This window comes from Prionailurus viverrinus, chromosome X, assembly GCF_022837055.1.
Source record: "Prionailurus viverrinus isolate Anna chromosome X, UM_Priviv_1.0, whole genome shotgun sequence".
Classification (NCBI taxonomy): domain Eukaryota; kingdom Metazoa; phylum Chordata; class Mammalia; order Carnivora; family Felidae; genus Prionailurus; species Prionailurus viverrinus.
The window spans coordinates 100,537,120-100,563,199 of NC_062579.1; the positions used below are offsets into that span (position 1 = coordinate 100,537,120).

At 51.9% G+C, this 26,080-nt stretch overlaps 2 protein-coding genes across 14 annotated transcripts in view; one reads left to right on the forward strand and one right to left on the reverse strand.

Moving 5' to 3' along the window:
• The window catches only part of BCORL1 (BCL6 corepressor like 1), a 63,902-nt gene extending 58,220 nt beyond the window's left edge, over positions 1-5,682 (forward strand). For all 7 annotated transcript variants that reach the window (XM_047843117.1, XM_047843116.1, XM_047843115.1 and 4 more), the window contains one exon: positions 3,436-5,682. In XM_047843117.1, coding sequence (XP_047699073.1) covers positions 3,436-3,718 — 283 coding nt within the window. In that variant the 3' untranslated portion in view covers positions 3,719-5,682. The remainder of the gene's footprint in view (positions 1-3,435) is intronic.
• A 4,442-nt stretch (positions 5,683-10,124) lies between these two features.
• The window catches only part of ELF4 (E74 like ETS transcription factor 4), a 50,235-nt gene continuing 34,279 nt past the window's right edge, over positions 10,125-26,080 (reverse strand). For 6 of the 7 annotated variants that reach the window (XM_047843126.1, XM_047843121.1, XM_047843122.1 and 3 more), the window contains 8 exons: positions 24,736-25,016; positions 20,195-20,366; positions 19,669-19,761; positions 18,125-18,316; positions 16,723-16,806; positions 16,454-16,646; positions 15,474-15,851; positions 10,125-14,596 (listed from right to left, as the gene is read on the reverse strand). In XM_047843126.1, coding sequence (XP_047699082.1) covers positions 13,804-14,596; positions 15,474-15,851; positions 16,454-16,646; positions 16,723-16,806; positions 18,125-18,316; positions 19,669-19,761; positions 20,195-20,366; positions 24,736-24,807 — 1,977 coding nt within the window. In that variant the 5' untranslated portion in view covers positions 24,808-25,016 and the 3' untranslated portion in view covers positions 10,125-13,803. Of the gene's footprint in view, positions 14,597-15,473; positions 15,852-16,453; positions 16,647-16,722; positions 16,807-18,124; positions 18,317-19,668; positions 19,762-19,950; positions 20,367-24,735; positions 25,017-26,080 lie in introns of those variants that run through there. The other variant, XM_047843128.1, reaches the window with a different exon arrangement.

Genomic DNA, 26,080 nt, shown 5'->3' on the forward strand with positions numbered 1-26,080 from the left:
GACTGAGTGCCAGGATCCTGGCAACCCCTAGCCTGCCTCCCTGGAAATGGGGGAGTTCTCCAGAAGGAAGCAGAGACCTGAAGAGCACATGCTGGAGCTTAGGAAACCTGACATATGACCAAGGCCAGCCTGACTTTCCAGCCCTGATTAGTTACATTCAGAACAGAGGCTGTAAGCTCTAGGTATATTGACTATATGTATTTCCCAAACCCAAAATCTAGATTCAAAGAATCTAGATTCACTCTCTAAAGAATTGCTCTGCTGTTCCTGGGTGTGAGAGATGATCTGGGAGATGTTTGAGATGATGAACTATTAGAATCTCTGGAACATTTCTGTGGTTTCTGGGAACAGCCAGACAGAATATTTGAAATTGAGATTCTTGGAAAAGCCGGGACATATGTTTACCATAGCTAAGGGGCTGCTGGGGTCCTTAAGTAATCCGCAGGCTGCTTTCCTGTAGCCTTAATGTTGGCGAGATGATGGCCTCAGTGCTGTCATCTCAGATCACTGTGTGTATTGTTAGCAGGCATCACCTGTTTTTGGAGACTAGAATATACTTGATGCTTACCATTAGACCGAACCCAGTTAAATCTTGATTTGAGGGTTCAGAAGGGACAGCCTGGGGGCCATGGTCCTTTTCGGCTCTTACGGATGGCAGTGTGTGGCAGTGCTGCTCAGGAGGATGCAGAATGAATTGTCTTTTTATTATCAGCCTCCACCATTAGGTGTTTTCTTCCTCTTTTCCAATATGTTTGCAGATACTTTTAAGGGTACTTGTTCTTTGATACCTATTTTGGAAACATTAGACCCTGTCTTTCTAAAAAATGAAGGCACATTAAGTGCACATGGTCGAGAGAGGGGTGCACAATGGATTAGGAGCCCTTCAAGTGAGTCCCTCAAGTTGACTACTCTAACCATTCACCATCCGGCCATGGTTTCTTTGCATCCCTTCCCCCAGGGGCTGATAAGAATAAAAATAGCCTATATGATGACACTGGTTGGGATCAAGTTTCAGGGGCTTTTGGTCCTTATTCTTCTGGGCATCAGCTGATCCCAGAGGGTGGGGCCAGGCCTCTGAGATATAGTATTGCACAGTTAATTAATTCCTCCAGAGTATTCAGCACCTCCTTCTCTGAAACAGGATCTTGGGCTCCAGGCAGTAGAAGGACCAGGGTAGTGTGCATCAGGTGTAGACAGAACACAGGGCAACTGAAGCCACGTGCCACTCAGCCACCCGAGCAGCAGGCAGGTTTTCAGTTGAGAACTTGGTATGGGCAAAGCTGGTTTTCCTGACATTACATCCTTCTGTGCCTCTTCTGAATCTGCCCTTGCCCACCACTGCAGCACACTGTGAAATGAATGTTCTTCAAGAAGTAGGAAGGGTGTAGAATGATGACCCACCGAAGTGCCTTCGAGTCATCAAAGCAAAGCTGAATTCTGACCACCAAGTGTTAATGTTCTGAGGGGTCTTTTCCATTCTTTGAAAGTGATGGTTCAAGGGAATGGTATCTGTAGTCCCTTCCTCTGAACCTAGAGCATTCCATTTCCTGATGGTGTGAGGAAAGGGGTTAGTGTCACAGGGAAGAGTGTTGCATTTTAGGGAGAAGGACTGTGGGTCTGGGTAGAAGTGGTAGGTGTTGTACAGAACACTCAGTTCTTTTTATTAAAGTTTATTTTGAGAGAGAAAGTGTGAGCGAGCAGGTGAGGGGCAGAGAGAGAGAATCCCACGCAGGCTCCGTACCCTCAGCACAGAGCCAGATGCAGTGCTTGAACCCACGAACCACAAGACCATGACCCAAGCCAAAACCAAGTGCCAGTCACCCAACCAACCGAGCCACCCAGGTGCCCCAAAAGAAAACACTCAATTCTATAAACGTGTCTTCAGCAAGCACACCAGTCAAACCCTGATGGCCAGAATACAGCCTTCAAAGAATCTCCAGTCTAGAGGAGGAGGCAGACAAGTATACAATTAGTTCTAATAAAAGACAATATGTCCAAAGTGGATTTATTCTTATAAAAATTTAATGAAGTTCAGAAAGGTGTCAAGTGAATAATAGAAGTTCTAGTCCACCCTGAGCTCCCATTCCTGTGTCACAGAAAAACCACAGTTTACATTTCTTTTGTATCCTTTCTGAAATGGGTCATGTTCTAAGTATTATAAAAGGGGTATGAACCAAGCGCCATGCCACTGTGGAAGATGGGATGAACAGGCAGTTTTGTGAAATGGGAACAACCCATTTCACAGGTGAGATGGCGCCTGAGCTGGGCCTGAGAGGAGGGGAAGATGGAGGGCGAGGCACAAGCAGAGGCACGAGACAGACAAGTTCAGAAAGTGGGGCTTGTCCTTCAGCAAATGTCTGGCACTTGGTGGGGTGGGGGGTACACTGTGTGTGTGAGTGTGTGTGTGTTATTAGGAGAGGTTGGGCTGAAGAGTTGAATGGGGTCATGTTTGAAAGGTCTTGCCATAATATCATGGTAATGAATGTGGAGGTTTCTTTGCTGGAGGTACTGGGGATCCATGGAAAGCAGTTTAGGGAGTGAGAAGGCCAGATTTTCTTTTTTAGAAAAGGGGTAGTAACGGATGCAGTGAGGGTAGGTGGGGGTGAAGCAGGGAGACTCTTAGCCGGGGGGAGACCAGTTAGGAGGCTGACACAAATGCTGCCGGTAGGACAGGGCAATGGCCAGGATGGACAGCCTTGGAGACGGGACCATCATCAGGGGAATGCAGTGTCTCTTCCTGGTTTAGTCGAAGCAAGCGCATGGCCCGTGATCGGCCTCCCCGGCACCCCTCCCAGCTGTCCCCAGGCTGCCGCCCAGGCCAGTCGGGTGTGCTCAGCAGAGTCAGACTGGCTGTAACGTGAGCTCTGGCCCTGCAGAAACGATGGTGCTGCCGCTGGAGAAAAAACTTGTCTAATGCATTCCAGAGCCAAAGAGAAATGCCTTTTAGATTACCCACAGTTTAGGCCTTTCTCCACGGCTCCCCGTCTGTTGGGGAAGGTCTTGGAGAACGAAGAGGCACGGGAAACAGGAGTGAGAACAGGAAAGGGAAACCAGACGGGGTAGCAGGGCTCAGTAGAGGAAAGAACTGGTCCCAGCAGATGGTAAATTCCAGGTCACAGGGTTTGGGGAAGGCCTGGGGATGCCTGCTAAGAGTTTTGGGTTCTGGAAGGTCCCTTTCCTTCCTGCTCCCACTATTTTAAAAGGAAGAGGTAGTCACGGGTTGAATGCTCACAACTGAGCTGAAAGCTGGTTCAGCCAGTGTAGGCTAGCACAGGAGATTTTTGCCTCAGTGACACCCAGGGAGACCATGGTTTAGTTTGGGGGTGGGGGACAGGTAGCCAAACTGGCAGCCTTCCTGGGCCTTCCAGAGTGTTCCTGGCACCCCACTGGTTCCCCCCAGGCCTCTTCCATAACTCCTACTCTTGCCTCTTCCAGGCCCTGCAACTGGTTCCTCTTTACCGATGTCCTGAAGAGGCTGAAGCTTTCCTCCAGGATCTTTCAGGCTCGGTTCCCGCACTTTGAAATTGCCACCTTGCCCAAGGCCGAGTTCTACCGGCAGGTGGCCTCCAGTCAGCTTCTGACCCCAGCCGAGAGGCCCGGAGGCATGGACGACAGATCTGCCCCAGGCTCCTCTGAGACTGTGGAGCTGGTGCGGTATGAGCCAGAGCTACTTCGGCTCCTGGGGTCTGAGGTGGAGTTCCAGCCGTGGAACAGTTGACCCGGAAAACAGCCCCTCCCTTTTCTTCTTTCTCCTCCCAAGTTCACCCTTCCCCACTTCCCATGTCTTTCCCCCACCGAGCACCAGACTGCAGAATGAGGCAATAATACGGACCAACAAGAAGCCGCCTTATCAATGCCAGCATTAGTGACTGGATTTTTTTTTTCTGGTTATAATTAGTTCTCATCTCCCTGTCATCGTCATTGTTGTTGTGGTTGGTGATGGGGGTGGAAAGTTGAATTCCACGTCTGAGGGCAAGAGGTCCTGGGGATGGTGGGAGGTGGTGCCAGGGTCCCTTGGGGTGGCCTCAGCCTGTCCGGAGGAGAAATGAGAAAAGGCCAAATCTCTGAGCGCCCCCTCCGTTCCCCTGTGTTCTTCTGTCTTCCATAGTATTTATTTTATTAGTATTTAATTTGTATTGTTTCATTGGTTTCTGATAAGTCTGTATCACTGTGACGATTTGAGACAACTTGTTGTATTGAGGGACTTTCTTCACCTCCTTTCTTTGTCTTTCTTGATAAGCTCTGGAGCTGCCCCCTCCCTCTGACAGTTACTCCCAGGTTTGTTTTCACCCCACTGGGGAGGGGGCAGGTGGGGCAGGGGGCCGAGGACCCATGACTGATGAAGGTGGCTGGTGCTGGCCTGGGGCTGGGGGGATTGAGGATAATCCTGAGGCTTTGGTGCTCCCCCCCCACCATTTTTTAATTGTTTTACCACCTGCCCTTCACAGCAGCCCTGTCTCGAGATTAGGGAGGTTTCTGGGGAGGGGTGGATTGTGAGGGCGAGGGGCTAGTGAGTCACTCTACTTGGGGAGAGTCAAGAATGGGAGTGAAAGCTAAGGTCACCCCTCCTCACACTTCCTTCACTGCTCCCCTCAGAGTGCACAACATGGGCTTGTTCCCACGTCTCCTCCGCCCACCCCCGCACCTCCATCCACCCCACCCCTTTCTGCCTTTGCCCCTTCTGGATGCTGAGCCTCTCAGCTCCCAGCCCTTGCCTATCACCTCTCCCCTTCCCAGATTCAGCACCCACTTTCTCTCTCCTCCCTGCTTCTCCCTCTGCCCCCCATTCTCCTTTGGAATCTGCAGAGGGCTCTGGGATTGATGGCCAGATGTGAGATCCAGGCCTCAGCTGTTTCCTAGGTGAGGGCAGGAGGCTGGGCTCCAGCCGGGCTCCACTCCCACCTCGCCTCAGGACCTGGGGCTGAGTGTGGGGCCCCTGCCAGGCCTCCCTCCTGGCCTCCAGCACTGGGTTTGTTGAAGGAGAGAGAGAGGGAGAGAGGGGAGGAGCTTGGGCTGTTTCCCTGTCCCTTCCCCCCTCTGTGGCATTGTCTTTCCTACTCTTGTTCTTATTTTTCTACCAATTGCTATTTTTTCCAAACAATCCTTGTAGAGAGTATGTACCATCTAAAGGCAGGAGGGCCTGGCTATGGCCAGCTGATTGGAGATGGTACAGTTTTATTGTACAGGTGCTAAAACAACAACAAAAGAAGAAAATGGAAAAAAAAAAAGACAAAAAAAAGGCAAAAAAAAAAAAAAGCCAGTTTGAGGATGGGACAATCTGTTCTCTGGAGACTCCTGACCCATGTGGGAGATTGGTGGTTATTTTCTTTGTATTGTGTTTGTTCTTTGTTCCCAGGGGGAAGTTCAAGGCCCCCTTCTGTAGGACTGCTCCCAACCCCCACCATACTGCCCAGTTGGTTTTGAACAGTTGTTCTCCCTTTAAAAAAAAAAAAAAAAAAAAAAATATATATATATATATATATATATATACATATATATATATATAAAGTTGAGGGGTTTGGGGTTTTAATTTTTTGGTTTTGTGGGGGTTCATGGTATTGTGTGGTTTATTTTATGTTTGCCTTTACCTTTTTGCATTTGGGTGTGTATTCTGGCTGCCCTTTATGTTTCATTTTAAGCAACTGGCTGTGGAGTCAAAAACACTTGCATACTGAAAACCTGCGTCAGGGCTTCTGTCTCCTGTCTTTACTCTTCTCCCCATATTGGTTTTTCTGTGGCTAAAGCAGATGGGTGTCCTGATGAAGTCAATGGGAAACCCCTGATCCTGCCTTGCAGTTTGGGTACAAGTGAGGACAAGGTGGAGGGGCTAGAGAACATTTGGGTCACTGGGGCAAGATCTGGAAAGAAAAGGCAAGGCAGGGGCACATCCTGGGCTTCAGGAGCTGTGGGGAGAATGGAATATCTGCATCAGTTTAGGTGTGTGTGGGTGTGGGTGTGGGCACGCGCGTGTGCGTGCACCTTGTTTGCTATAGGAGTAGCAGAGCTGGAAGGAGAGCCCTCTCTTAGGCGGCTCAAGGAAATCACCTGCCTGCTGGCTCTCTTGTCCTGGGCCACCCACATCCACATCTGACTGCACAGTCTTATCACTGCCCTCACTGTTGTGCCCCTGGCCTCCCACCCCTGGGCCGCCCACATGGTGCAGGCAGTCCACACTTCCGGTTTCCTAAGACCCAGCTACTATGGAGGCAAGATGCCTGTCCTGTATTTTACACCTTTTCTTCCCACTTCTGAAAAACAGTGGTAGAAGCTCCTAGTTCCTTTTGCCTGCTGGCTTCAGAACTTACCTGTTACTGTTTGAGGGGAAGTGGATGTTTGACAGGCCTGGGAGGTCTCCCTGTGTAAGTCTCTGGAGAACCCTATCAGTGTACAAGTGAGGGTATCTGTGGGTCTGGCCAACTGGAGTCTAGCCACCCCCAGGAGCGAACTATGAGCTGCTCTTTGCTCCAGCCCCAGGAGCGTGCTTCAACTCGGGTCTTTCTGCCCAGGTGGAGGAACATCCATCCCTTGGAGCCACAGCATTAATCTTCCTCATTGGCCTTTGCTTACCCACTTTCCGATCTCGAGGCCTGTAGACTACTTGCTTTCTCAGGTTCCTAAACAACCCCATAGCAGTACTGAATTTAGGTCAATCCTCTGTTTGGAACTTGGAGTGAAGAAATCAGACAAGTCAATAGGTCACAAAAGCTATGTGGTGAGTGCAAGGATTCAGCTCAAAGGGCAAGGGCACTGGGGTGGTTGGAAGGACTTACTGGGAGAGAGGGTGCCCAATTGACACTTAAGTAGAAAAATAGGAGTTAGGGGTGTCAGGGAAGCATCTCTGAACTGAGGGGACAATCTGAGCAAAGGCTTGGAGACAAATGAGAGTAGTATGTGCAGGAAACTATAAGCCACTTCAGTGTCACTGCAGCTGGAAGGGACAGATGGGGAAGGAGGGGGCAGGAGCCCTGCCAGGCATGCCAACGGGCACGGCTTGGACTTTCGCCCTAGATGATGGGAACCACGGGAAAACTTTAAACTGGGTAGTGATAGAGGGGTTTTTTTTTTTTTCGTATTAATGGTAAAAATGTGTTGGAGGTGGGCCACAGAGAAAGAAAGGTAATCGCTTGAGATTCAGGTGAAAGCAGGAAGGGAGAGTGGTGAGGGTACTATAAGAATTTCTATTGAAGGCAGGAGGGAGATGCCATGGGTAGAGTCAGAATGACTCCAAAGAGAGGGCGCCTGGGTGGCTCTGATGGCGTCTGACTTCAGCTCAGGTCATGATCTCATGGTTGGTGAGTTGGAGCTTCACATGGGGCTCTGCACTCACAGTGCAGAACCTGCTTGGGATTCTGTCTCTCTCCCTCTTTCTCTGTCCCTGCCACACACTCTCTCTCTCAAAATAAATAAACTTTATTAAAAAAAAAAAAGAATGACCCCAAATAAATAGGTGAGGGTCCTTTGGGGAGCCATGGACAACCCTGCGCTTCTGGGTTTGGGTGTGTGAGTGCACACACCCCTTTATTTCCCTGCAGAAAGGAGGCAAGTTAAAAGCAAAACCAAAAAGTTCCTTGTTCTCTTGCCTTTGGGCTCCTTTCCACACACCTTTCCCAGATAGGGCTCACTGCCCTTCAGCCAGAGTGGGAAGACCAAGGCAGGAGGTATGGGTTGTGATATGAAGCCTGCATCCCTGCTCCAGATTGGGGTGATCTAATCCTTCCAGTGCGGCCTAGGGGAAGGAGCCAGCTCCACCACTTGCCACCTAGGCTGACCTTGGGTGAGAACCTAATCGTTCTGACTCTTCATTGCTCCGTCTGCCAAATAGGGCTCAATTTACCCACGAAGGAAGAGAATCATACTGAGTAAACACGGCTGTTTAGCTGAAGTTAGTTCCTCCTATGTGTCGTGGGCCAACAGTTAATGATGGTTTTACCAGAATGTTCCTCTTTGGGGTGCAGGGTTAAAGGGAGGCCCTGTTCAAGTCTCCGTATTTCCGGAGAAAGGGCCATCCGCTATCCGCGCATCCCTATTTGGGTCGGAGGGGGGCCACTTGGGCAGTAAACTGCCCCTTCCACATTCTAACCTTTAACAGGGAAGCTTGAGTGTTTTATTGTGTCCAGCCTGCCAAGACGTGTGTGTGTGTGTGTGTGTGTGTGTGTGTGTTTTAGGGAGAATGGGGTCTGCCCCAAGGGCAGCCTGCTTAGCTGCCATGGGGAGGTGCCGAGCTCGGGCCTCCTGGACCCCGCAATGGGCAGCCCAGGACTCCACGTGTTCCCCTAGACTCTGGGTTTACACCGCGAGGGGAGCGAGCGCACCGCAGCGTCGGGCAGCTGGGTGCGGACGCCTCCCCGGCCCGGCACCGGCCTGAGGGAGCCCAGGCTCACACCACAGCGGGCGGTCCGGGGCCCTCCGCAGGCAAACGGATGCCGCGGGCGCCTCGATCGCTCTCCCATTTCAAGGTGGAAAGCGGCGCCTCGTGGACGTGCAGCTATAGGCAGGCCGTGGTGGGGAGGCGGGCCAGGCCGGACGCCCCCGCGGCGAAGAGCGGAGGCGGAGGCTCCCTCCGTAAGCCGGGGAAGAGCGGCGGCCCGCGCGCCGGGCCGGGTCCGCCGCATGCTCACCTGCAGGTCCGGGAGGCTGGGTGAGGGGGGGCGGGGGGGGCGGGGCCAGGGCGCGACAGGCCAATGGGGAGACGGCATTCAGGCCACCGCTAAATTCTCCCCGGAAAGTAGAGCGGTGGAGTGCAAGGGGGAATTCTAAGTTCCCGAGCAATGGAAGGCCTTGGTGGGGCCCGGAGCCGCTCAGGGACAGTTGGGGGCTCAGAGTCAGGACAGAGGGACGGGAGAGCGCCGGCCCCACCCTGGCCGCCTCCCCCTTCCCGGGCTCTCCCGGGTCCTCAGCCCGCCATCGCCAGCTCGAGAGCTCCACCTACTGGACGTTGGTCCCCACATCCGGCACGCCAGGGGCTGAGACTCTCGAAGGCTGAGATCATCTAGGCTTCTCAGCCCTGGGAGCGAGCGGTGGGAGGGAGATGAGCTCACTCACCTCGGGTCCAGCAGCTTTGGAAGCAGAGACCTCTTTAAAAATACGTTATGGGGGGAACGCCTGGGTGGCTCAGGTCATGCTCTCGTGGTGCGTGGGTTCGAGCCCCGCCTCAGGCTCCGTACTGACAGTGCAGAGCCTGCTTGTGATTATCTCTCCCCTTGCTCCTCCCGCACTTTTTTCTCTCTTTTTCTCTCTCTCTCAAAATAAACTTTAAAAATAAAAACAGGGGCGCCTGGATGGCTCAGTCAGTTAAGCGGCCGACTTAGGCTCAGGTCGTGATCTCCCGGTTCTGAGTTCGAGCCCCGCCCCGTGGGGCTCTGTGCTGTCCAGAGCCTGGAGCCTGCTTCGGCTTCTGTGTTTCCGTCTCTATCTGCCCCTCCCCTGCTCATGCTCTGTCTCTGTCTCTGTCCCTCTCTCTCTGTCAAAAATAAATTAAAAAGCATTTTTAAACCTTTAAAAATAAAATAAAATAATAAAAATACATTACTGAGGACGCCTGGGGGCTCAGTCCGTTGAGCATCTGAGTCTTGATTTTGGGGCAGGTCGTGATCCCAGGGTGTGGGATCTAGCCTGGCTCCAGGCTTCATGCTCAGCATGGATTCTTAAGATTCTCTCTCTCTCTCTCTCTGTCTCTCTGTCTCTCCCCCCCCCCCGCCCCTCCCCTGCTCTCTGTATCTCTTTCTCTCTCAAATAAAAACAAATATGGAGTCAGAAAAACCTATGATGGTAAGAATAACTTCTTGCCTCGCCCTTTCCATGGGTCCTGACCTTTCTGCCACTCCTTTCCAGCCAGAGGTGAGGAACCACTGCTGAAACTGAAAAGGGCAGGGCAAAGGGGTGGGGAGTTCAGGAGTCCCCAGTGGCTCCTGGTGACAGTAAGGCACAGCTAGAAGCAGCCTCAGGCTCCTCTGGACCCTGTTAGGAGGGGGGCAGGTAGACCTGGGCAAGGAAGCAGCTGCCTGCAGTCATATGAGGGGCCAAAAAGCTGTGAGAGCCCCCAAGTATGGGTTGTCCTTCCCCTCCCCCTTTTGCCTGCTACAGTATATGGCTGAAATCCCCATGATTAGAAACATGACTCATTGTTTCTTTCAATAAACATTTATTGAGCACCTACTGTGTGCCAGGCACTGTGCTAGGCGCTGGGGATACATCAGTGACTAACACACAGTCCCTGTCCTTGAGGAGCTCACAGTCTATTAGAGGGGCAACATACATAAACACATAGCTAAGGAGCTACCATGTGCTAAGTGCTACAGTAAGAGGTATACACAAAGTGCTGCGGGAGCCCAGAGGAAGGAAGGATACATCAGCTGCTAGGGGGTAAGGAGCGGGTCTCCTGACCCCATTACACCGTCTTCGCAAAGGCAAGGATGTTGTTGCCACATGACCCTGGCAAAAATGAACCAGTCTCCTGAGGGTCTCCTCCGGCCCTCTCCCATAACTAGATCAGCACAGGTTAGTTGACCAGATTAGCTACTTTAACACTTTGAATTAAGAAAGAAACTGGACAGGGAAGTTTCTTTAGGGGCAAGGGTGTTCAAAGTAGTAACAACTCTTGGGTGATAAGGCTGGGGGGTGGGAGTGGGGGCATCATGAGGGCACTGAGCCAGAGAGGTCCGGCCCTGGGCAGTGGAGCACCTAGGGTGAGTGCCTGTGCAGAGGGGAGGTCAGAGGTCACCAGCCTCAGACTTTCATCCCCATCTCTCAGCAGCTCAATGGGTTCACTGATGCTCACTAGATGATTCATAGCTTGCCCCGCTCTGTGGGTGCTACAGCCCCCCGCCCCTCGAAAGGTGGCACACTAAGTGGGGAGACTAAATAGGCCCAGGTCATTGAAGATTTAAGTAACAGTTTGTGATTATAACAGAGGAGATGTCACTATTCATGAGCAGTTGCCAAAAGAGTGGCAATTGGTGCGAATTTCAAATGAAGAACTCAGGGGTAGTCTGGTCTGGGGAGGCAGCTTCCGTGAACAGAGTCTTAAAGGATGGATACGATTTAATTGGTACTAACAGGGTGGGAGGAGCATCCTGATTGAGCAGAACCAAGTAAAGCAAAATCACAGAGGTGGGAGACTTCAAACAGAGGCAAACTCAAAGGCCAGGGGATCCTTGTTTGGAGCAGGACCCCGGGGGTCAGGGAAGCAATGTGAGAGATGACTAGGGAAGTTGGCTGGGGCTTGATGGTGAAGGGCCTTTGCCAGAAGGTCCAAGGACTTGGTACCTTCCTTTTGGAATTACTGCCCTGAGTCCTCAAATATTCCCTCCCCTCTCCTCCAGGACCCCTGGACTGCTTTGTGGTTCAGCAAATTAAGAGTTAATGCCCGACTGCCAGAACAGATGGGAGGCTAAAGTATTTTGAGTATCACCCCTACCTATAGGCAATGAAAAGCCATTGAAGGCTTTTTAGCAGAGAAAGAACAGGACTGGTGCCCCAGCAGGCAGATCAGAGAGGGGGACGGGTCACACTGCGGTGTGTTGGTGTGTCGGGAAAGGGATATAGTCGAGTAAGTCTGAGCTAGGCTGGAGGCTCTGAGAATGTGGAAGAAAGGCTAGATTTCGGAGACATGGCAAACGGCGTGGACTTCAAGAGATGGGGGAGGGTTAGGGTCAAATGAAGGCAGCCGTCAGATGGCTCTGAAATGTCAAGCTTAGAAGGTCAGGAAAATGGTGGCACCTTTCACAGAAATAGGCAAGTCATGACAGCTTTTTGTTTTGGGGGAAGGAAAGGTTGTGTGTGTGTGTGTGTGTGTGAAGACTTTCAAATCCATTTTTGATAGAAGGGCTGTGTTTGAGGCATGACAGGCATCTGGATGGAAATGTCCAGCAGGCTGCTGGAAATGCAAGCAGGAGCTGAGGAGAAAAGTGGGGGCTGACTCTCTCAATTTCAGCCCCATCCCCAAAGAGCCAAGGCAGAGCCAGGAGAGCGGCTGAGACCCTTGGTGGGCACCCACATTTAAAGTGGCAGATGTGGGGCCAGTACAGGTACAGAGGGTAGCCCAAGAACCCGGCTACTGCAGGAGGGGGAAGAAAGTAGTGTCACGAGCCATGAGGGCTCACAGGGACTGAGAACTGTGAAGAAGACACTTCATGTCACCATGAGGGTATCAGTGACCTTCGGATGATGAGTTCTATGGATTTGGGGCGGGGGCAGGGCCACCCCTAATCCATGCAGCGACTTTGTGCAAATTTTGTTTGAAAGGTGACTCTTTCTTGGGATGTTTCACTTTTCATCATTGGGAATTTGTCATAATAAAGTGATCATATTAGAAAAAGGCATTTTAATGCCGAGTGTTGGAGATGTGTAATAAATACATCTGCACATCCATATATGTTTCCTTTCCAGGGAGAGAAGGGGGAAGCACAAGAAGAGAGTGGGAGAGAATGATAGGAGGCTTGGCAGTGACCAGAAGGAAAGAGAGAACAACCTGGGGAGGTAGTTAGGTCTAATGGATGGTTTTATACTGCGGACACAGAAAAGGTCCTGAGGCACTGATTCACATTAACCAAATTCACCAGATCATATCATTGTTTCTGAGGCTGTCAACGTGTTTTAACTCTTAGCCTTGCCCCCCAATTTTCACAGGAGAGAGGCAAGCTAATTCAAAGGGGAAGGAGGAGTTAGGCCAAGGGTTTGACCTAATAGAGGATCAGTTGAAACTTCCTCAGAAAGAAGAAAGAGGGAAGCAAGGAACCATGTAGAGATGGGAGAAGTGCCATGGGGGCTCACATCTGCTGGCTCCTGTCTTCTTGCTGCAGGAGGAATCAGGGCCAGGTGCAACTGAAAGTTGGCGATGAGTGTCAACAGTCCACTCGAGGACTGTGATAGCCATTGTGGGGGCGAGTGGGTTGGCAAGCCTACAAGGTGAGTAGAAGGCACGCTGAGCAGCAGGCACACACGGGTGAGGACGGAGGCAGAGCCAGCATGCACGGCGACACAGCTGTCCCAGCAATGCCTGACAGCAGGGAGGTATCGGGATGACACTCATCAAGAGGGAGTCCACACCCTCGGCACATTCAATTAATTTCAGCCCCTGCCTGGGGACTTTCTATCTGGGTCTGACCTTGGCCCTTCTAACTGCATCTTCCCCAGCACACATGCCCACTGAAATCCTCGTACCCTGGACCTGCTCCAGCTCTGTGACATCTCTCTCAATTTGGGGGATCCAGCATGCACCCCACAGCCTCAGAGCAACTGAATCTCGGTTTGTACAGAGGGCACTAGAGAATGCTTTCTTTTAAAAAACACTCCCCATCTCTGTAGCTGACCCGCAAAGACACACACACCCTTGAAGACCTCACAGCTACACGCCCATCCTCCCCAAAGAAACAGAGATACAGACCCACGAGTACACACACATACAGAGATATTCACATACGGGATAGGAAATTCCCTGTGGAGGGAACGTAGACGGTGAAATATAGCCCCACGACAGGACTCTTCCCCCAGAGCCCCTGCCTCAGCCCTGGCCACAAACTTCTCAGGAGGTTTTCGCTCCATCACCAAGTCAGCCCATTACCCTGACAAGAGCATATCCCCTAGTGCTCCTGAAGGCCACGGTCTGACGCCACGGATGCTCAAACTGGGCATGGCTTGGCCATGGTGACACGGGGCAGGGGTCGGGGACAGGGGATCTGGTGTATTGACATCCCACTGAAAAGGGCAGGTGTGCTGTTTCAGTCAGTCTCTGCTACAGGAAGTCCATATAAAAATGCTGTTCAATTTTGCCTGTTGGGACACACCTCCCCCGACCCCCTTCATTTATATGTCATGGGGCTCCATCTTTATAAGCGAAGTGGGATTGAATGGGGAGAAGGGGGCTGGGGTTGGGGATCTGGCAAGCAGGTTCCCAGATGTGGTCACATTAGGCTCAGCCATAAACAGGGACCCTGAGCCTGAGGAGAGCTCAAGTTCAGCCACTGGGGTCAGCCCAACAGTGGGGCAGCTGGGAGAAGAGAAAGTCTGGTTCCCCGGAAGGGAACCCCTTGAAACCACCTGGGTTGGAAGTGGCTGAAGGTGAGCCCGATCCCTCAGGAGCTCCCTCAGGGTCTCTTCAGGAACCAGCAGCCCCTCCATGGGGGCCCCAGTCACCATGCCCTGCACATATGAGGAGGGCCTCAGTGGCCCCTCCTTGACCCCAGGGGCTGCTGTGGCACCCGAAGTCCTGATGAAGGCAGCGATGACAGTCCCAGGGGCCTGAGAGCTGGGCCCTGCTGCTCCAGCCCCTGTGACGGAGGATGGCGCTGGATTGGTCGGACGGTTGGCCCCAGCCAGAAGTTGTGGGAGACCACTAAGAATCAGCGGAGCCCCTGGTGCTGCCACCTGACTTTCTTGGAAACTGGTGTTCAGGGGGAAGGAGGCCTGCAAAGTGAAGGTGTCTTTGAAGGTCGAAGCAGGCGGAACACTCTGGAGAACAAGCTGGGTTGAAGCAGTAGTACTGGCAGGAGGCCCATTGGTCAGCACTGTGGTCAGTGGGATGGTCTGCAGGGTCAGGGCTGAGCCTGACCCCACAGGGGCCACTCCTAGGTGGATGTTGCTGGGCACTGAAGAAGTACTGAGAAGAAACAGAAAACAGATTTGGTTAAGGCAGAAGGCATCTCCCAACTGGCTAGGGAGCAGGGCACAGGAGGAACAGAGCTGAAGGTGTGGTTTCTTTGCTGTTGTACCAGCCAACACCTACTGAGTACTTAGTATAGGTCAGGAACCGTTCTACATGCCTGGCGTGTGGTATTTCACTCAATCTCCCAAACAACCCACAAATTGAATAAGATTAATAGTGTGATTTTACAGCTTGAGGAAACGGAAGCACGGAGAGGTTATGTAACTTGCCTTAGACCACACAGCGAGTCACAGGGACCCACATCTAGGCTTTCTGACCCCCAAGCTCATGTTGCTCACCACTCCGCTCTATTGCCTTCCCTCCTCAGGAGAGTACCTTATCCACGCCAGTGTAGTGAGAGTAACATACACATAACTGAAAGCCCAACCTTCTCAGGGAAAATTTGGAGGCAATGAGCATGGACAAGAAGTAGCGAGAGCTTTCCAGGTGGCCCTGGAGGGCCTGAGGGAAGCAGAATGGGTGTCTCTGTACCATCCTCCATTGTCTCTTTTCTGGAATGGAGGAGGCTTGGGGAGATGGGCCCAGATGTGGAGGTACCTGGTGGCTACTTGGGGAGCACTCTGAAATAACCAGAACAGCCCCAGCTGGTGACAGAAGCTGCCCAGGTCAAGTGCTGGCATTGCCATTATTTTAGCGTGCGACCTTGGGCAAGTCACTTTTCCCCTCTTGACCAACAGGTGCCCTACTGGCTTCCCAGGGATTCTGGGAGTGTCCCGTGAGACTGGAGACACAGCAGAACTCCACAAGAAGTTGAACACTCTCCCCAAACACGGTCCTAGTAGAAGACCTGTAATGACTCTGGGGCCCTTACCTCATGGCTTTGGGGAATTTGGCCTGGCTCTCCGGGGGAGGGATGAGCACGGCGGAGGTAGTGGGGATCTCCTCATCTGCACACAGTCCCACTTCCAGATTTGCAGACGGCTGTAAGCCAACGCTCTGAACCTTTGGCTTTTCCCAGGAAGGGCCTGCCTTGCCCTGGGGAGCAGCTCTGGCCGAGACCCTGGAGCTGGCTCGCCTGGTGGTGCTGGCGGAGGAGGTGCAGGGAGTGGAGGCCCGAGGGGAGGCCGCCGTGACTTCACTTCTCTCATCCTCGTCTTCGATCACCACCAGGTCCTTGGGCATCTCCTTAAACTGGTACACCAGCCTCTGCCCTTCCACTTTGGCAAGGATGCCTCTTTGGTAGTAGTATCTGGGGGACGAGGGCCGGGGATGTGGGGAGTTAGGCCAGGACACGCCACCCTCCAGGGCAGGTCTGGCAGGAAGAGGGTGGCAGCCAGGCAGCCAGATGGGAGCCCAGGGCAAGGGAGCCCATCCAAGGCCAACTCTTGGACTTGGAAGGCTTTTATGAAATTCCTGAGATCTCCCCCTGAGGACACAAAGGGCCACGAAAAGGGGTTCTAAATGTTAGCCCTGCCCTGCTTTGGGGCTAAGGACAAGGGGTGAGTAAAGGATGGGAGGGGATGGACGTTGGGAAGCTCAGCTGTCCCCCGGCCTGAAAGGTCAACGGTGGGTAACTTGGGCCTGTCTCCCTGGGTCTCTGGCTGGCAGAAGGCCCTTCCTGGGGATGCGGGGTCCTTAAGGGCTCTTCTGTTATAAAAAGAGAAAAAGCCAGGACAGAGATACACGAGGGAGGGGGCTGTTCCTCCCAGGGGTCCGGGAACAGACTTAGGGCAAACACGTGGGAGAGCTGGGAGATCCTAAGGCAGGAGGGACGTCTTGGACAAGGAGAAGAGTTCGGTAACCCCCCACCCCCACCCCCGGGCAGGGACTCGGTGCCCCAGCAGCTCCTACCTTAGCGCCCGCCCCATTGTCTCATAGTTCATGTCGGGCTTATTTTTCTGCTTCCCCCACAGCTTGGACACGGCTTTGGAGTCCACCAGCTTGAAGATGCCTTTCTCTCGCTGGGTCCACTTGATGTACTTGGGGCAGGTGTTCCTGTCTTGCAGCAGTGCGAGGAGGAACTCCCACAGATAGATGGTGCTGCCTGCAGAAGGGCACGTGATGAGGGGCTGCCTAGGCCCTCCAGTCCCCCTCCCACCTCACCTGACTCCCAGCCGCACCTTTGCCATCCTTAGATTTCTTCCGAATGGGGATGCTGGGGTCAGTGACTGGTGAGGTACTGCGGTTGCCCTTGGTCTTCCGGACTGTGAGGGGAAGCAGGGAGGAGGATGAGGCAGAGACGAGATGGCAGTGAGTGCTCCAGGGTGGACTCCCGAGAGGGAGGACCCCGGAGCTCCTCGAGTAGGGTGCCAAGGCAGACAAGGAAGAGCCGGGTCAACAAGACCAGAGGCCCACGATCACCCTCCACAACCACAGCCCTCAGGTTCCTGCACTTGCCCAATGGCCCGCCCTCATTTTCAGGCCCCAAAGGTACACCAGAACACGACTGCAATGCGGTAGTGGTTACAAATGAGTCCCCTTTAGAAGAACACAATCCACCTAGCCTAATGTTTGAAATGGAAAGGTAGCCTCGGGGCACCTGGGTGGCTCAGTTGGTTCAGCATCAGACTCTTGATTTCGGATCAGGTCATGATCTCATCTGCACTTGTAATTCTCTCTCTCTCTGCCCCTCCCCTGCTCATGCTCTCTCTCTCTCTCTCTGAAAATAAATAAACATTAAAAGAGAGAGAGAGAGAGAGAGAGAGAGAGAGAAGGCAGCCTAATGGGGCAGCTGTTGTGCAGGTAAGTGTGACACTGAGGCTTTGGTTCCCTCGCTGACAAGGCAGTGGCAACCAGTCATTACCTAAGGAAATCAGTAACACCGGGGCTTGGGAAAGCCCAAAGTCCTCTCCCACATATGGCCCAAGCACCACAAGCTTGGAGAAGGAAGATAAGCACACAGGATGAGGCCTCTTTTTTTTTTTTAATTTATTTAAAAAAATTTTTTTAAGTTTATTTATTTTTGACAGAGACAGAGTGCAAGCATGAGCTGGGGAGGTGCAGAGAGAGAGAGGGAGACACAGAATCCGAAGCAGGCTCCAGGCTCCAAGCTGTCAGCACAGAGCCTGACGCCGGGGCTCGAACTCACAAACTGTGAGATCATGACCTGGGCCGAAGTCGGACGCCCAACCGACGGAGCCACCCAGGCACCCCTGGATGAGGCCTCTTTTATAGGCAGAGGCCCCCAGAGGGCCAGGGACTTGCCAGGAGGCCAAGGATGGTGTCCAAACACCAAGACGAGGGTTCAACCCATCTGGGATCATTGGCATTTCTGGAAGAGTTTACATATATGCTGGGCCGACAGCAATGGCATGGGAGATGTCAGGCCAACTGATGAGGCCAGGTTTTACAGAAGGGAGGACATTTCGTCCACCCCTGTCATGAGAGCTGTCCTCTTAATGTGTCTAAGAGCCTCAACCCACTCACCCCTTATGGTGTCCCTGACCTGCCCCCTGCCTACTGCGCCCCCTTGAACACACACACACACTTCTTCTCCCCATCCCCCACCTCCGTCTCTCTTACTTCTCTTCTTTGATTTTCCAGTCTTCTTGGCACTTTCCTCTCTGGGGACCTTCTCCTCCAGACAGTGTCCCTCCTGGTCATCAGTGTCACCTGCCCCATTCAGGGCATCAGGCTCAGAGACAGGAAACAGGTAGTTGGGCAGAGTGGCAGCTGGAGCAGGGTCTGAGTCGGGAAGCATTTCGGAGGTGCTGACTGCAAGGAGAGAGGCCTGAAGTTCCAGTGGCCTGGGGCAGGGAGGGCACTGAAAAGAATGGTGGGCTCCCGGGGAGGGCGGTGGGAGTCGTTCCCCACAGCCCCAGATTCAGGATACACCTGAAAATGCCTCATGTGTCTTGCACCATGAGGAGAGGAAACACCTGCAGGGCTGTGGGCATGAGCTGGTCCCAATCACGGCTGCCACATTTGCAGCCACTGCTGGTGGTGGGGAAGTTCCAGGCAACACCCAGGGTAAAGGGCCACCTTGATTTAGTCATTCACTTGTTTTACAACTGGAAAGTATCAATTAGCCCAACTCCTCTGCTTTCCTGGTAAGGAAACTGAGATCTAGAGATGGCAGGGCATGTGTCCAAGGTCACACAGCAAGCTGGTGCCTGGTACATGTGGGCATTCGGTAATTATCTGCTGAAGCCTGAGTATATATTAGTGACAGGGTGGTCAACAGAAATACTAGTACTCTTAACTTACACCTTCAGGCTTTCTTTCCCCCACTGGATCTCAGCATCCCCTTGGGAAGGGGCAGTTAGGGCTGGGAGTCCTCCTGTCCAGGAGTCAGGCAAAGGCCTGAGGGGGAGCTGGGGGAGGAGCCTACCTTGGGGGCCTTCTGGGGAGGTAGGGGCCAGCCTCCAAGAACAGGGAAGAGAGGAGGGGATTTCAAGCCTGGCGCATTTCTAAATAAGCCACACCCTGCACAGTCTTCCTGGGAGCCGGGCAAGAGAGCAGAGGGGACCGAAGAGTCACCCTTAAAAAGGAAGGAAATTCTGACATATGCCATAACATGGACAGACCTTGAGGTCATTATGTTAAGTGAAATAAGCCAGTCCTCAAAGACCACGACTGTGTGACTACACTCATGTGAGGTCCCTAGAGTCATGCAATTCATAGTGACAGAAAGTAGAGCGCTGGCTGCCAGGGGCTGAGGGGAGAGGGGCAATGAGGAGTTACTGTTTAATGGGCACAGAGTTTCACGTTTGCAGGATGGAGGTTCTGGAGATGATGGTGGTGAGAATGCAAAATACAAATTGTACTTCATACCACTGACCTGTATGCTGAGAAATGGTTAAGGTGGTCAATTTTATGTTATGAGTATTTTAGCATGATTTAAACATTGGAGAAAGGAAGTCACCTTGGCCAACTTTTCCTTGCCTACGGTGCCCTCTGGCACCCTCTGTTCCAGCCACAATTCAAGAGCACATTTACACGTGTGGCAGTGGCTGTGGGTATGTGTGCTGGCATGCACATGTGCCTGGCAATCCAGTATGTGGATGTGGTAGTTTTCGATGGCATTTTTCGTTGCCTTGGGTTAAGGCACCAGGGTTCAAACTTACAGATCTGCTTCTCATCCAGGATGTCATTGGGAGACTCGACGTTGAGTAAGACTTCAGTGGTTGACATGGTTTGTGAGGTTGCTTCATTGTCATCTGGTTCCAGGTTCCATGGTGTGGGGTTGACAGAGGGCATGGGGCAGAAAAAAAGTTCCCTCAGGGCACAGGGCAGGGATAGAGCAGTCATCAGGGCCAGCCCAGAGAATGGTGCTAAGAGGCCAAGGGATAGCGGGAAGGGGATGGTGTGCCACCTACTGTAACTCTCCACCTTTTCTCTACACTCACCTCAGCTGGTCTCCACTCTTCCTTGTCCCATTCCATCTTGAGAGATCACGGATCCATTTAGGTGGTTTCCTCCTCTATGAAGTGGTACTACCTTTTGCTTGTCCTAACCGCCCCATCTAATTTCCAACTCTTGCGGGCCTTGCCCTTGCTGCGTAAGGTCACTAGGAGCCATTGTAGGCTACGATTCCCTGAAGACAGAACCACTTTCTCTTCCACATCTTCCCTGCCCAGGAAGGAAACAAACCTGCCAGCAAAATACTGCCCTCCAGGATCTGATCCTGTGCCATGCACAACGTCCCGTCTGTTATGATACCATTGTGAACGTCGTCCAGTTCCAGTCCTGAGTACAGATGCAGTAATTCAGGGTAGGGTACCTGTTCCACGATCACAGCTGGGAACACCGAGGGGTCTTCCAGCTATGGACAAGATAGGAATCTGGTTTAAGGCTCACCTGCCTCTACCAGGAAGCCCTGCCAACAGAATCTGGCCCGTCTTGCAATTCTTAATTCTTGGACCCCTCAGGGCTGTCCTTTGTAGGATGACATTGTTCTGGGTCCAACCTCACTAGGTGATGCTTTGAGTGGATTCTTGATTAACAGAGATGGGTTAGCTCTGTACCACCTGCACTCAATCGAGGGCAAACAGGTTTTTTTTTTTAATTTTTTTAAATGTTTATTTTGAGAGAGACAGAGCTGGGGAGGAGCAGAGAGAGAGAATCTCAAGCAGGCTCTGCACTTCCAGTGCAGAGCCCAACACGGGGCTCGATCCCATGAACTGTGAGATCATGACTTAAGCTGAAATCAAGAGTTGGACACTCAACCGACTGAGCCACCCAGGAGCCCCCAAGATCACGCAATTTTAATTGGTTGTAGTTCTGGGTCAATCCTTGGCCAGGGTTATGCTTGGTCTGTGAGAAGGGTTAGGCTCATTCTCAGGCCAGTGGGAAAGCATTAGTCAATGGCAAGGGTGAGGGACTCAGCCCATAGGGTTGGGTATCCAGGATTAGTGGCTCAGACTGTGGACATCTTAGGGCTCAGTCTCTGGCAATGAAGACAGAAGAACAGAGGCATTATATAGGTAGGAGGTTAGGGCCCAGTCCCTGTTAGGGTGGGAGAGAAGGTTCCAATTTCCAGCTTGATTTGTTGGGTGCATGAGGACACTGTTCATTGAAAGGGGGACCCAGAAGGAGGAGAAACAGTTTTTTGGAGAAAGATAAGGGGAATAGTGTCTGGATATGGTACTTTGAAATATTTAACATGGAGATACCTATCAGGGAGTGAAAAATATGTGACCAAGGGTTCAAAAGAGTGGTCGCTAAATCCCTTAGAGTGGCTATAATCATCAGGATGAGAATTTGACCACTGGAGGACATAGTTGTTCTAAAATCAAACAAAGCTAAATGAAAAAGGAGTGTGATTGCAACTGTCTTTTTAAAATTTATGTATAGGGGCGCCTGGGTGGCTCAGTCGTTAAGTGTCCAACTTCAGCTTAGGTCATGATCTCACAGTTTGTGAGTTCGAGCCCCACGTCAGGCTCTTTGCTGATAGCTCAGAACCTGGAGCCTGCTTCAGATTCTGTGTCTCCCTCTCTCTCTTCCCCTTTCCTGCTCACACTCTGTCTCAAAAATAAATAAACATTAAAACTTACGTATAGAAGGAATTATACCAGAATAATTATAATAATTATGTTTTTATTGTAGGACTTTGGGTGACTCTTTTCCTTTTCTTTCAAATTTTCTGTATTTTCCAAATTTTCATGGGACTTAATTCTTTCTTCATGAAAAAAGAATGAGAATGCTCAGTTATGCCTAATGTTCCTGAAGGATCCAGAAAAATAAAAATTGATAAAACGACTTTGGGTTTGGCCACTGGGCAGTCACCGTGGCTAGAGCACTCTCAGGGGGGTGCTGGGGCCCCAAGGCACATTACAACAGATCTGAGAGAGGATGGACTGAGGCAGGCAGTTGGGTGTCAGGATGAAGGCCATGAGTTGAGAGCCGTCTGTCCAATAATGGTACTCACTAGCCATGGGTGACTATTTAAATGTAAATGTAAAATGTGTTCAAAAGTAAAAGTTCAGGGGCGCCTGGGTGGCTCAGTCAGTTAAGTGTCCGACTTCAACTTTGGCTCAGGTCATGCTCTCACAGGGTTCGTGAGTTTGAGCCCTGCATTGGACCCTCTGCTGTCAGCACTGAGCCTACTTCGGTTCGAATCCTCTGTCTTCCTCTGCTCCTCTCCTGTGTGCACTCTGTCTCTATCTCTGTCTCTGTCTCTCTCTCAAAAAAGAAATAAACATTAAAAAAAAAGAATATCACCTTGAAAAAAAGTTCAGTCCTTTAGTTGCATTAGTCATAGCTCAAGTGCTCCATAACCATATGTGATTAGTGGCCCCATACTGGACAGGGCAAATACAGAACACTTCTAGTACCTCAAAAAATTCCATTGGAGGGGCACCTGGGTGGCTCAGTGGGTTAAGCGTCTGACTCTTGGTTTTGGCTCAGGTCATGATCTCACGGTTTGTGAGTTCGAGCCCCACATCGGGCTCTGTGCTGACAGTGCAGAGCCTGCTTGGGATTCTCTCTCTCCCTCTCTCTCTGCCCCTCCCTGACTCGCTCTCTCTGTCTCTCTCTCAAAAATAAATAAATTTTAAAAATTCCATTGGATTGTCCCGATCTAGAGCCAGACTTCCTGGGTTTGAAACCAAGTTCAGCTACTTAGTAACAGTGGGACCTTGGGCAAGGTACCTAATCTTGCTGTACATCGGCTTCCTTACTTTATAAAATTGGGGTGGTCATATTAAACAACCCCACTGGGTGGTTGAAACAGATCAATGTGCATAAAGCATGTACATCAGGGCCTGGTGTAGAGTAGGCTCTCATTAAATGTTTTAGGTATCAGGGACTTCTAGGAGATTAGTAATGCTTTATTTCTTCACATGGGTGGTGAGTTCATAAGTGTTCTTTTTATAGTTATTCCATATATATATGTGTGTATATATATATATATGATTTATGTACTCTTTTGTATTAATGATACATTTTTAATAAAAATTGTTTCCTAACAAGAGGGAAAGAAAGGAGGTGAGAACCTAAGCACAGAGGGTGGAGACTATACTAATGAGCAGAAAGGAGCTAAGAAGGGTGGCCAATGGTTTGAGGTCTTGGAGGCAGGAGAGAAGAGATGAAGGATGGGTACGAGATAGCCCTGGAAAGAAGAGGGACACTTCTTTCTCCTGGGCCAGCAGGAAGGAAACAAGAATGGTGATGTTATCAATAAAAGGGGGAAAGGAGGGAAACTGAGGGTGTCCTTGGTTTTGAGCTTCTCTGTAGATTGGAGGAGAAGCTGTCTGCTGAGGGTGGAGGAGCAGGTGTGGGATTTGGATTGGGTGACTCAGTTGGTTAAGCGTCCAGCTCTTCATTTCGGCTCAGGTGATGATCCCATAGTTCGTGAGTTCGAGCCCCCCATCAGGTTCTGCACTAACAGTTCGGAGCCTGCTTGGGATTCTCTCTCTCTCTCTCTCTCTCTCTCTGTCCCTCCCCAGCTCATGCGCGCTCTCTCTCTCTCTCAAAATAAATAAATAAACATTTTAAAAAAGAACAGTAACAGTTGCTGAGCAGATCAGAAACAAGAAAAAAATGACCAGTAGTATTGAGAACTCATGTTTGGTTAGATTTTTCTTCCCTTCTCTTCCCATGATGCCTTCCACAAGGCTAGGCACACCACAGGTGTTGCATAAAACTGAGCAACTTTAGGTTAAGACCCAGCGGGACAGAAAGGACAATGTGCTCAAAGTCCACTAGGGGGCAGCCTTTGGTAAGCCACCAGAAGTCGGACAAAGTTTTCTGTCCTCACAAGGATTTAGCGTAGAGCATCAGTATTAGGCTGCGGTGCCCTTAGAGAAAATCCAACTGGATCTCCTCTTGGTGAAGATGGGGAGAGGGCAGCCAGATAGGGTAGAGGACAGGACTTGCCCACGTGTAACTGTGGCCAAACTGGGATTGGAACCCAGGACCCCTGACTTAATCTTCTGTTCCTTCTACTGTACCTGGCTGCCTCTTCTCCAGTTTTTGGAAGGAGAGGAGTAGGTAGCAATGGGTGTGCCAGGACACCCTCCAATGAGTACAGCTAAGTGCACGGAAAAAGTGCTCCCTTGGCCCCAGTACAGAGCAAGATATGGAGCAGTGGGGCCCTAAGTGCCAGAATTCTGTCCTAGTTTTTAACTTTCCCCCACCAGAAAGCCCCATTTCCAGAGCTGAATCCTCAGACTAAGGCTGAAAAGATGATTATGGAAGGGCCCATCAGCTATACTAGAGACAGGTGTCTGAAGGGGGTGGGGGGCTGGTCTTTGCCCATGGGTCCAGCTGGCAGTGCTCACCCTCGCTATGTGTCTGTCCCAGCAGCTTTCTCATTGTGACACTGCGGGAGAAGGGAAGGGGACAGGAATGCACGTGAGGGTCCAGGTATACCTGTGCATTCAGGCCACATTGCTGACTGGCTGACACCATGCTGACCGCATGGCTGATTTGGTGACTGCACATGCCCCAGAACTGCACACGGGCTCCTGGCTCACGAAATGACCACCCAATGACTACTGACGGCCGTATGAGTGACAAGCTGGTGCACAGTCTGGCTGGTATGCAGGGCCAGTGGCCTGGACCTAGTAGGTGCTTGATCAACATTTGCTGACTGGCTAGCCGGATGGCTAGCTGACTTGCCGTCTGCCTGCCAGTGTGTGTCTCTCTGATCGTCCACCTGGGTGACCAGGCTCTGTTCTCTGGGGCCATACCTGGTGAATATCATCCATCCCGTTGCTTGCAAACTCAAAGATCAGGTCACTGGGCTGCAGGGTAATAGCCATGCTGTCTTCTCAGAGAGCCGAAAGCAGGGTTCACTGGGCCCTCTGGAGCTGTGGGGGTTTCTTGACGAACAGATGCTGTTCAGGTACTTTGGAGCTTAGAGCCTACAGCCCGAACCACAGGGAGATAGGGGGTGTAGAGAGCTGGAGTAGGTGGTGGCCTAAGCCAGGTTCAAGGCTGCATGCTGGGTTGGGCCAACCGCAGGAGTGACCTGTGGAGAAGGGAATCACAGGGTCAGTGAATCGGTCACCTTCCTTGAGCTTTGTCCCCACGACAGGACAGCCGACAGCCAGTCGAACCAGAGGGACCAAGGAGGCTTGCCAAAAGGGGAGGACAATGGGAGAAGAAAGGGGAAGAAGAAAAGAGGCAAGTAAAAAATGAAGGAAAAAGATGAAGTTAACTGAGTTACCTCCAGTGGGAAGTGGCTGAGCCTCAGTGTCAGTCTAGGTCACCAGCATCTGCACCTGAGCTGGCCCTAAAGACACACAGCCTCCCTCCTTTCTCTCCTGCCTCCTCTGGAGAAGGTGACAGATAGAGGGACTTTGGGCTCTCTCCACCCCAAAGATTAATCCCCAGGGCGTGGCCACAAGGGAAATCAGGGCACCCCATCTGGCCTTATAGATGGCGCAGCAGCATGAAGAATCCTTAAAAGCCCCTTGACTTGGAAAGAATCGTGTGTTCAGGGGTGTGGGAAGCGACACATGGCTGTACCAGGTGCTCTTCCAGACTCTGCCTGGTTCGGTCTACCTCAAAAGTGGGGGCACTTAGCTCTGAAGGGCAGAGTCTAGAGAGGAAGAAATGTCTCTCGGTGGGGGTTGTGTTGTCAGAGCCAGCAGCTCTCCAAGAGGGGAGTCTTGGTCTCAGCCACGCCCCGACGGCCCGAGACAGGCGGGGCACATGCCCTGTGCACTTATCGCTGCCCTGACACCGCTGCCGCCCACTGGAGAGGATGGCTTCTGAGCCTCGGGGAGGGGTGGGGGGTGTCCCTGCTCTTGCTTCAGCTTTGCTTTCAGTTTCAAGACTGAACTCTCACCCTGGGAACTTGTGAGGAGAGCCCCAGCTTGCGGAGGGGCCCACAGAACCTTCCCCATCCTGCAGGGCCGGCTCAGGACCTCCCCCCCTTTTCCAGGAAACCTGTCTGCTGCAGCCCGCATGTCTCTCCTCTCCCGGGTGCCCGGTGCCTCTGGAGCTCACAGTATGCAACCTCAGGCGCACACACGCCACCCAGGGCCATGCTTGCTGCTCTTCTACGTGTGGTCTGCGGCGGCACCCAGG